Source organism: Ursus maritimus, unplaced genomic scaffold (genome assembly GCF_017311325.1).
Source record: "Ursus maritimus isolate PB19 unplaced genomic scaffold, ASM1731132v1 scaffold_2, whole genome shotgun sequence".
Taxonomy (NCBI): domain Eukaryota; kingdom Metazoa; phylum Chordata; class Mammalia; order Carnivora; family Ursidae; genus Ursus; species Ursus maritimus.
This window is the reverse complement of record NW_024424452.1, coordinates 10,646,191-10,657,790: the sequence shown is the minus strand read 5'-3', so window position 1 is coordinate 10,657,790 and position 11,600 is coordinate 10,646,191. Positions and strand designations below refer to the sequence as shown.

At 42.8% G+C, this 11,600-nt stretch overlaps 1 protein-coding gene across 6 annotated transcripts in view; it reads right to left on the bottom strand.

Annotated features, from left to right (window-relative positions):
- Positions 1-393: 393 nt before the first annotated feature.
- GTF2I (general transcription factor IIi) overlaps positions 394-11,600 on the bottom strand; it is a 98,457-nt gene continuing 87,250 nt past the window's right edge. For all 6 annotated transcript variants that reach the window (XM_040634968.1, XM_040634971.1, XM_040634969.1 and 3 more), the window contains 12 exons: positions 10,759-10,860; positions 9,939-10,004; positions 9,184-9,367; positions 8,020-8,078; positions 7,548-7,628; positions 7,027-7,110; positions 6,484-6,667; positions 5,281-5,309; positions 3,586-3,627; positions 2,796-2,837; positions 2,242-2,318; positions 394-1,528 (listed from right to left, as the gene is read on the bottom strand). In XM_040634968.1, the coding sequence (XP_040490902.1) occupies positions 2,260-2,318; positions 2,796-2,837; positions 3,586-3,627; positions 5,281-5,309; positions 6,484-6,667; positions 7,027-7,110; positions 7,548-7,628; positions 8,020-8,078; positions 9,184-9,367; positions 9,939-10,004; positions 10,759-10,860 (932 nt within the window). In that variant the 3' untranslated portion in view covers positions 394-1,528; positions 2,242-2,259. The remainder of the gene's footprint in view (positions 1,529-2,241; positions 2,319-2,795; positions 2,838-3,585; positions 3,628-5,280; positions 5,310-6,483; positions 6,668-7,026; positions 7,111-7,547; positions 7,629-8,019; positions 8,079-9,183; positions 9,368-9,938; positions 10,005-10,758; positions 10,861-11,600) is intronic.

The window sequence follows — 11,600 nt, the reverse complement described above, 5'->3', positions numbered from 1 at the left end:
CCACGAGATCTGCTGGAGCAGCTGTCAGCCGCCGATGTCAGCTGGCAGGGTAGCAGGCGGGGAGCTTTGCTTTCCCTGAGCACACACGGGTCGGGGAAAGGGGAGAGGCAGGGGCTGCGCTGGGAGAACAGAAAGAAAATGTGTAGTCTGGGCGTGATTTATTTTTGTGGGGGGAGCTGATGCATGTGCTCTATCTGGGGAGGGATCCTGCCTCCAATCCCACAGAAGTCGCACGCAGCCGGCATGCCCCAGCTCAGACGAGATGCGCACCGGTTGCAGAGAGCCCACGACAGTGCCCGCCGAGCCTTCACTGTGCGCTCCACCTTCCACCGAACCACCCACCTTCCCCAGACAGAACCATGAAAACACCTTTGAAAGAAATGAGTTAGTGTGTGAAAGGCATGGATGGATTTTATTTATTACCCTATATCTACAATTTAATTTGAGGTAAAATATAAGCAACACATAAAAATGCCTATTTCTGCTACCATGTAATATAATTCTCCATCGTGAATATTGTGATAAAGCTAATGAAAACTCTATGCCATCACGTACTCTAGCTTCTCATAGCTGGTATTTTACAACTCTCATTGTCTGTGAAATCCAACCCACGTAAGATTCTCCCACCAATGGCGCAGAATATCGGAGGGCGCGCCACTAGCTTAGCGGCCCCCGCTCCCCACACTGGAGCTTCCGTGTTACAAGTAGAGTTCTAAAATAACGAAGGCGATGAAAACCCCTGGAGTCTGATCCGAGCTGGAAGTGTTCCAGAGAGACCCACACCACAACAGGTTACATGATCGCGAGGCTGTCGTGTCGGTCACTGGGCTGGCCCAGACACTCACACCTGACCTTACGCTTCCGGTACACCGTGCGTTTGATTCGGATGCAAAGTCACTGGGGACGAGGTTCTCGGCACTGCATCTCTAGGCCACACGCTGACATACTAACCTCTCACTGGCTTGTTAGGTGATCCAGATGGTGGTTTTTTTAATTATGATAAAAAACATATGAACCATGATAGATAGCTTAGGAAAAGGTTTAGTCAAATATACAGATACTAACTGTTCACTCAGTCGTCGAGGAGAGCCGTGAACAAAAGGATCATTTAAATGATTTTTCAAATAGAAAAACTAAAAGGACTGAACTACCACAGGTGTTTCTTCACTGCAGGAGCTGAGATGTTCCAGTAGGAGAGATCTTCGCTTGATTGGAAAATAAACACCATAGCTGAAGGCTCTGCTGATACGTAAAAAATCTGATGAGATTCATCCCTGTCATTTTCCCTGTCGTTTTTCCAGCATTGCTGTAAAATCCTTATAATACATTCCAAAGTAAACCAGCCATTCCAAATCTACAGTCACTCTGCTCTTTAATTCAATTCACAGAACTGCTGAAAAAGTAGACATTTCTATCTAAAAGTAGAAAAAAAGGTTTGTATAGAAGGTATTTCTGTTATACAAGTATATTACACGGCTTGGGGCAGTAACAGGTCCGAAAAGCTCTTCTCACCCACTGATACTTTAAGCTAAAATAGGAGAGAAAACAAAGAAGCGAGAAACCAGTTATTCCGGTTACAGGAATTTAACACTGGCAAACAGCAAAACTCAATCAGCACGTAAGTCCATGAACTGACAGTATATGGCCAATTCCCAGACAAAAAAAGGTCTCTGTATAAAAAAGTGCTCCGTCAGGTACAGATCAGAGCAACTGCTGTGAAGCCAAGACCCTACAACCATCGTCAACTATTCAACAGCTCGGGCTTAGCGAGGTTCAACGGGACCAAAGAACCGAGCGGGCGGACTCCTGGTGTAGAGCTGCCTCTGCTGTTATCGACCTGGCCAGTTCAAGGCTGTAAGTTAATTATGCAAGGTGCACAACGGGTTGTGCATCTCAGCCAGACTCTGCAAATGCTACTTTTGTCAGTGTAGTGATCCGCATTCAGAGCCTATTCCAATGGAGAGGGTGAGATTACCCTATGGATTAGAAACAAAACATTTTCCTTTTAGGGCAAAAGTGCTTTTACATCTTTGACTCACAGACGAACACTGATCCAAGGAAAATCTCTCTGCTAATGCTCTAACTCAAACCATCCAGTAGGGCTTACACTTGACCTCCTATGACCCGAAAGGGGAGGGGGCACCATTTATGGCTGAAGCGGGGAAAACACACTAGCTTCTGAACACACAGGCGGGTTCAGATGAACATCAGATGGCATCCCGGACACAGAAGCTGACTTACCCTTAGGAGGGAAGAGGTCTACCACGTAGGGTCTGGTTCTTGCTTGATCTGAGAGTTTCCATCAGTCTCCTTTACTTCTATCAAGAAAAACAAAAGGGAACTGGTAACTTGCACTATGAATGCACATCTGTGTAATTATAAACCCACTCCTACCAAACTGTGCACTAAAATGATCTAACAGGAACCGTAAGATACTAAAGAACATTTTCAGAGACAGTGTTCCTCCAGCAATCAGTTCTAAAGTGTGTTACTCAAGTTTTCAAAGTAACAAACACCTTATTATTTTTCTATTTAAAAATCTAGCTGAGAAAGTGGTCATTGTACTGGTTCAGGATTCATTACGAGTCATTTAGAGAAAAATGGAGCGGAAGAACCACAAGTCATTGCTAACACGACGTTTCTGGAGGTAATCGACAGATTCAATTCACCCCGAAACAAAAGAAAACACAACCACAGGGTTCCAGGGAGGTAGTGTGAAAACCACAATCAATCCTTCGTCCTCAGGACACTCTTAAGGAACTTCAGTGTTTGGAAGCTGGACCAACCCTTTTTACCTTCTGTTGCAGGAACCTCCAACTGGCCGGGCTCAGCCGATTCTGAAGAGAAACACATGAAGATTTACTCTAACACTGTTCTAAAGTCGCTCTCACTTACTTAAAGGGCCTAGAGGAAGCAAGGAGAAAGCTCTCCAACACTGTACACAAAGCACACGTCCCAGATGCAAGAGCAGCCACAGCGTCTTGGGGTTAAACATGTCGACGCAACCGTTTCGGACACGTGCTAAGTTACCTTACACAACCCAAGTCTTAAATAACAATCGTGATTAACGTAGCTCTAACGAGAAAGAAAGAAGTTCCTTTTTAGGTCTTCTCCCCCCTTCCTGTGGATTCCTTTTCGATAAAATAAAAGCCTTTTGTTGCTTTCAAGTGGATCACAGTAGCAGGCCTCAACCCTGGTTCCTAAGGAATGTGTAAAGTCCCAATTTCTACTTAACACAATTGGGCTGATGAGCAGCATTAAATATGAATGACATAAAGGGATAAAGTTAGAAAGACACGCTTCTCACTAAAAAATTATGCTCTACAACACTGGCCTCATAGGTTCCTGACCTCCCTTCTGCCTGACCAGGACAGTGAGGTCAAATGGCATGTGGCCCACAGTTCTCAGGACTCAGAGCTCAAGCATATACAGGTCTCTGAACACAGAAGCCGAAAACACAAAGTCTGAGTGTGTAAATGACTTTCCCTGAAGTGAGCACACATAAGCAAGTGAGGCCCCACAATTTTATGTGATCCACTGTATCGCAAAAGTAGGAATATTTCGGTTTTACCCTGCTTAATTTACCTTGTATCACTGGGCCTTCTGACTCACTCTGATCAACCAACTCTGAAAATAAAAGCAGATTCATTTAAACAATAATTTAATGACATGTTGTTACAATGGAAAAGCATTTTTACATACAATCTCTATTTGGATGCTTTGACCTTGCTGTAACAGGCACTATTTTTCGTATGACAAGAAGGGAACACGCATTAAGAGCTCTGGTATGTCCCATCAGAGTAACTAATTCACGGTAATTACGGGAAAGTTCTGTTATACACTACACCACACAAGGATGAGAACAAAACCGAACATTTTAAAAATAACGGAAGGGGGCAGGAAGTCTTAAAATACAATACTCTGTGAAACTAGAAATTACACAGAAGACAGATGCATTGGGATTAATAACGACAACAACAAAAAATCTGAAGGAAAAAACCATCATTGGATTTCTTTAAATGACCAAGCTCCCTGGTGTGATTAAAGCTGAATGTCACAAAGAGGATTAAAAATCTATGAAGCAAGGTCTATGTCCTCTTTCATTACTGACACTACTGGATATTTACATTTTTCGCCAAGATAGAGAATATAATAAAAACGGAACCTATAAGAAAAGAATTCATGGTTTAGGAATCAAACCAAATGAATATATTCTATGATAAAGTGAAACCCAAAACCGGGTAAGCAGAAGAGACAGAACAAAATCTATGACCCTGAAAAGTGAAGGCCCCAAACAGGGCCAATAGTGTAAAGTGAACAGAAGGGCAGGGGCACCTACAGTGACTGCCTGATTTCCCGGGGGAGGCCCTCTGCTGCTCAAGGGGCCCTGAAAACTCCAGAACACGACACTGGAGAGGCTTACGCTCTCCCAGTGAATAAACTACAGAGCTGAGTGCGAAGTGTAGATGGGTTTTAGAGTTAGAATGATAATACCAACTGGAAAAGAGACTGAAGCGCTAACGGTGTTGGGGAAAGAGAATTCTCACTTTTGAAAAACTTTAAGACATGTACGTATAATATTTGCTAAAAATACGATTTTAAATGTTGTGAACTTCAGGAAATTGGAAAACCACATACATTTGTTCGTGCAACAACATTTGAGAGCCCGACATGTGCCAGATACCGGCTTAATTAATAACAGAAGCGAGCGACATCCCACGAAGAGGCCTACCTGTTTCAGCACAGTACTTACACTGGAATAGTGCAGGCACGGCAGTAGTAATACCAAATTCTGCCTGTACTTACTGAGCACATCAAGTACGGCTCTAGGTTAGGGGTCAACAAACTTTTCAGTAAAGAGCTAGTTAGCGCGTATTTCAGGCTTTGCAGGTCACAACGGTCTCTAGCCGCTTCCCAATTCCATCAGCAAAGAGGCCAGGAAATGTTCTAATAAAACTTTATTTACAAACAGACAGGAGCTTGCTGAACCCTGTTTAAGATGTCTGACACCAAAGGAGTCATTTAAACTGCTCGAAGACAAAATGGGTACCAATATTCATTCCTTTTATGAATGAATACGATTTAAAAAGCTAAGCAAAACCCCATTTTACATGTAGAAGTGCCTGGTGCTTGGACACTGAGGCTAAAACACCAACTTTACAGGTGACTGCCATGGGTGAAGTCAAACACTCCATTCTGTGAGCAAAGAACAGGTGCACACAAACAATATCTCACACCCCAGAAAAGAAGAAAGGAAAAGACTTCATGAAATTTACTCACGGTTATTAATCACAAGTCCTGGAAATGGTCTAAAGAGAGAAACAAATTATGTAACAGTTTATTTTTGCTCCAGAAGAATTTACATGTATATTCAGTTTATTTAACTAATATTTAACTCACGTCACTTACGTGTTAGAATGAGCAATGTTATCCAACTACGTTTCAATCTTACACTTTTTAATCTATGAATAGACAGACACATGAATAACTACTACAGACCATCATTAGAAAGGGCTACACTAAAGATGCTGTGAAAACAACAGGAGCCAGGAAAAAAGAATACAGTAATTCCAGTGACATGGTCTAATGGAAGCAAGCTTTTACCCAGACCCCTGGGGAAGAGGACAGCCCACGGACCACGGACATGGGTTTAGTGGGACAAAAATGGGATTTTTAGAGAAAGGGTACTGGGAGAAGGTGAGCGGGTGACAGAAAGCCTCGGGAAGTTACCACATGAGCTATTTCTGAGAGCCAGTCCTAAGTGATTTGTACTGGGAACAGTGGAACTTGAATGAACCGACTGGGAAGATTTAGTGACAGAGAAGTTTTGGGGAACCGGAAGGGGTGAAGACTACATGGACTCCTGCTTAGGTGGAAGGGTAAGGGGACATCTGCTGAACACCTACTTGGACGAGCACCATTCCTGCTCCGTGGATAAGGAGCCCATTCTCAAAGGTGACAACTCTATCTTTATGGTACAGACAAGGAAACAGAACGACCTGGCTGACTTGGGATCAGATCCCTGTCTGACCTGAGCCTGGGATGACGTTCCTAAGACACAGGCTGGCCAGCTGTTTTCTGTCCTGGGTCAGCCGGTAAGTATTCTCGGCCTTGCAGACCATACTGTCTCTGTCCCAACAGCTCCGTTTCATCCCGCAAGCTGAGAGCAGGGGTAGATGCTGTGTACCGCGAACTGTGTGTAGGATTAGGCTTTAGGTACTGTGTTTTAATAAGGCTTTAGGAAAACAGGCAGCAGGGCTGGATCTGGTCCATGGGCAAAGGTTCGCAAACCCCTTGCCTTAAAAACCAGAGAATTCAGAGTAGCTCAGGGAGAAGAAAATCTCACAGCAGAAGAATTCAAGTATTTTATGTGTTACATGGAAAACTTGACTCTATTATTACCTAGGACTACATTCTGGAAGATGACTTAGCCTCACCATCGACAGACTCATTCCTACCAACAAGCAAGGAAGGCTCACTTACCTAATGACTGTGAATTTAATGAACTCAGCAGAATCTAAGATCCTCCTCATGGAGCTGATTTCCAGGTAACTGGGGGCTTTGAATGACACTCCGGGGGGCATGCCATCAACCACCACACAGCCAGGGTTAATGGTGATTTTCCTGTAGGGAACTTTCACAGGGAAACCCATACCAATAGCTTCACCTAGGACAAGACAAACAGCATAAAAGCAGAGATCAACCCATCATCTCCGAAGTGGCTGAAAGCACATGAGCAACACTGAGGACAGTCCCCGCAGTTAATGACAGCCACAGTACACGCCAAGCAACCTCACCTCCGAACCTCACTTCTACTCACTTTGATGGCGACCATCATCGAGAGTCTAACACAGCTAAGGTTTCCTTAGGAAAACACTTTGGAGAAACTCAAACACTTGCATTTCAACCTCATTTCCTTTTCCCCAGGGAGATAATAGCTCTCTGAGTGCTATCTACTGCTCAGCTCTCACTGGAAGGAAATGTCCTCGCTTACTGCAAGCGGCACTATGCAAACGCCAAACTCACCAAATTTCCGACTGAAGAGGTCGTTCACTTGCTCTCTGAGCTGTCTTGCTTTCTCAACTTTTGACAGTCTTTCGTTATCATCATCTAGAAAAGGCAAGAGGACGGTTATCGCTTAATAATGCAATTTTAATTCCAAGTCCATTTTTAGGTGCTCTGAGTGAACTCACTTCATGTTTTTGGGGAGATTTAAGTATTTTACAGTGACCTAGATTGAAATGACTTCACCAAGTGATTTGACTCCAAAAACAAACTGAAAATGCTATGCCTTTGTCCCTGTTGTAAGGATCTCTGCCTGCTCTTTTGTACAGGTTTCCTAAGACAGTAGGTACTAGCTCATGCCGTTTCTGGTAACTGCCTAGAGCTTTCTGGAAAGGAACTGATGAGATGCGTTTGGTGAGCACCCTCTGCAGGGCGGGCGGGGGCAGAGCACCGCACAGAGTGAGTCCCAGGAACCCGAGTAACTCAAGTGAAAATCCGAACATGGAAAACCCCACAGCGAGAGAAAGGCAGAGAAACCATACCTGGAATCGTCACCTGAATGATGTTAAGATCTTCAACACCTGATGCAGTAGTATTAACATTGGGCGATGAATTTATTTTTCCTTAAAATAGAAACTTCAGATTAGAACACACACAAAATGTAATTAAACTAGCTCTACCAGTGCACTTGAAATTCAGACTACACAAGACGGTATGTAGCCCAATTTCGTGCACGGGTTGTTCCTTTTGATGGTGTATTTTGTCATTCTGGGGCATTAAGCTTCCTGAAAGACTGCTCTCCCCCAACTCTTTTTCTCTTTCTCGTTGTCTCAGTACAGCATCAGACAAAGATTCTCATTTATTAAATAAACTCAAAATTGTAAAGCAATCAAAACCACAACTTTTAATGAACTTTCTTGGTTTTAACTCAGAAGTGGTTCTTTCAATGACTCTTAAAATTACCGCTGCAACATAAATTTCTCACAGCACGTTTTCTGTAGCAAGGACACTCACTCGGAGGGCTCTTCGAGGAGGAGGTGCTCTCCTTAATTGCGGTCTCGAACATTTCAGGCCTGAAAAACAGGAACGGACAAAAAAACATGTGTGCTAATAATCCCATAGTAAAATGTTAAAAAATAAACAAAGATTTAAAAAACCGTTTACCTCCTGTACATATACATTCAATTCCTAGTAACGGGAGAACAGAAAGAACATGTCTCTCGTCTAAAGAAACATACAAAAACCCCAATTCTAATCATGATCACCACACCAACCCAGCTCTGTCTAGCTTAAATTTTAGCTTCTCTTTCCCATGGTTTCAACTATATCCTGGAAGGATCCATGCTAGACTGAGAATGGACACAGGGAACATGCTGTATGCGGGCAGCATGGAAACAAGAGGACAAGCTCGTGAAAACTTAAGCACGAGTCTTTCTCTAGGAGGATGTAGAAGCAGAGGCCTTAGCTATTGCCAGACCTCTCCAGACCTGGCCGAAGTACAAAAGGTGGCCATCATGGTTGGCAGTGTCGGCTTTAAGCATTTGACAATACTGTTATGACTCAAAAAAAAAAAAAAAAAGGCATTAATAAATGACACCTAAAATTCACTTCCATTAATTTCAAACAATTGAGCATCAACGTATATTTTTAATTTCTGATTATTCCCATCCATTTCAAGGGTGTTGGCCTAATTCATAGACCTCCAAAGCCAACAGAAATTTAAAATATTCTGGAGGCGCCTCGCAGGCTCAGTTGGAAGAGCATCTGACTCTTGATCTCGTGGTCATGAGTTCAAGTCCCACAATGGGTGTAGAGATTACTAAAAAAATAAATAAACTTAAAGAAAGAAAGAAAAAATATTCTGTAAGCTGGAGAAATCCTAAGGCTTTACAAAACTGAACAACCGCTTAGACCCCAGCGGCATCAACCATTAACAATAAGGCAGTGGCAGAGTGAGCAAAATCAAACTGTTATCCCTCTGACAAGCCACAGCCCTCCTTCCCTCTTATAACCAATTATGAAAAACTTAAAAGATTTATGAAAGTACAGCTTAAAGAGCTCTTTGTTGACTCCTAGAGCTAATTTGGTCTTGACACAAAGTTGAACCCAAGTACCAATCTGCCTGCGTCAGAGCACTGACGCCTCACAGCCAGTCTCCTTTCAGCTCACTGCTCTTACTTTTTAATGATGAACTTAATCTTGGCCTTGTTTCTGAGTATCTTCTCCAGCCTTGGAATGCCAAAAGTAGACGGCCGCCGGAACGGAACACCCTCGGGCAGGCCCTCCACATAGAAGTCTTCTGGGAAAGACTCAAATAATGCAAACGGCACTTTCACAGCCTGCTTAAGGCCAAGAGCTTCACCTGTGAAACACACACAGACGTTTCTCTTATTTCTCACATTCGTCACTTTTCAAAACTAAACCTTTCTTAAAAATACTTTTTGTGTGTGTGTGTGTGTGTGTGTGTGTGTGTGTGTTTTTTAAGATTTTATTTATTTATTCGACAGGATAGAGACAGCCAGCGAGAAAGGGAACACAAGCAGGGGGAGTGGGAGAGGAAGAAGCAGGCTCATAGCAGAGGAGCCTGATGTGGGGCTCGATCCCGTAACGCCAGGATCACGCCCTGAGCCGAAGGCAGACGCTCAACCGCTGTGCCACCCAGGCGCCCCTTAAAAATACTTTTTGAATTACATTTTGTAGGTCCTAAAATTATCTATTTTTTTTGAAAAATCATATTATTTTCAATTTTAGAAAAATTTGTTCAATTTGCAGTGCCCAGAAAAGTGGGAGAAATGATGGCATCCACGCTCACAACACACATACACTTGCAATGACACTAACATTTCAACACTGCACACTTGATTCTGCGCGCATTCTTCTATTTGGAAAAGGCTACTACATGTTTTAGCACTAATATTTCAAAATAAACTTACCGCATTTTTCATTGAAAAGATTTTCAACTTTCTGTTTTAGGTCCGTGATTTTGGCATTCCAGGCCTCTGCAAGTTAAAAACAAGACAGTTACTAGCAACACTTAGCAAAATACATCTACGTTCAGCACTTTATTTTACTGTGTTATCTTTAAGAAGTACAAAAAAAAAACCCACAACACAGGTTTTGTTTTTTGGTTTTTTTTTTAAAGATTTTATTTATGTGACAGAGAGACAGCCAGCGAGAGAGGGAACACAGCAGGGGAGAGGGAGAGGAAGAAGCAGGCTCCCAGCCTAGGAGCCCGATGTGGGACTCGATCCCGTAACGCCAGGATCACGCCCTGAGTCGAAGGCAGACGCTTAACAACTGCGTTACCCAGGCGCCCCACAACACAGGTTTTTAAGCACAGTCACGTCTTGGCAACTACACTAATCCTACATTACTAAACTGTTTCACTGTATTACTGATACACTGGCAACAAATACATGACATAGGCTAAAATAAAAAACAAATGAGAACCAAGAAATCTCCCAAAAACCAATGATAGCACCTTCTATGCGCCAGGTATGGTTCTACCCTTTAAATAACTTAGTACTTACAATCTTCATAATAACCCCACAAGGAAGGAAGCAATATTATCCCCATTCTACAAATCCAGAAACTGAGGCACAGGGGGGCTAAGTGGCTACTACAGTACCTTTAACAGCTCATATATACCAACTTACCAAATAAAAAAACAATTCACCTAGAAAAACAGAAGTGTTTGTACTGGCTCTTTTCATTTAAAATGATGAAATTAAGAAAAATAAAATTCATACTTACCAAAGGAAAACTCTCTCCCTCGAGGCTTGAAGGGAACGTTAGAACCATTAGTCTGGGTAGGGGTTCGAACCGCAGAGGTTTGAGGGTTGTTGTTATTAGGGCCTGAAGAAGAATTAAAAGGAGAAAATCATAATCAACACAAGTACTTCATCACGTTTAAGCACCGTTTGTGATTCCCCTGAAAAACCACGTTAAGCTCCAACAGCGTACAAGCACTGTGCAAGGCAAATGGGCACCGAGGCCCAGAGCCACAGCCTCCATCCATTTTTCTGCTTCTGTCCCTACATTCAGCCATTTTGCCCCAAACAGAATTAGCTTTCTAGAAGACCTGACAGATTTTCAAGTCACTTAATACTTCAATGCACCTTTTTGGAGCCATCGAATTTTTGGGTAGCTGTTTGCTTCTGTGTTTTTCTTTCACCTCTTGAACATAATCACCACCTCAGGTACGGTTTTACTATCTCCACTGTGAAGCCTTCCTTTGGATTCTCTACCTGACTCTGGACACATCCTGCCTTCGAATTCTTCGCACAAATTAGAAACAGTGTTATAGGAAACCAGTTGTTTTTCCATTGAATGAAAAGGACTTAAACTAAATTATTCCTGTAAACTCCTGGCCCAGACTCTTCTTTATGTAGAGGTCACCTAAGGCTTAAATAGTTAAGTTTATTTTAGTCTGAAGCCAGCCAGCAATTTTTTAAAAAATAGCCAAAATGGGAAAATAGAAAAAAATTAAATTTCGGGGTTCCTGGGTGGCTCAGTTGTTAAGTGTCTGCCTTTGGCTCAGGTCATGATCCTGGTTTTCTGGGACTGAGCCCCGCTTCGGGCTCCCTGCTCAGCAG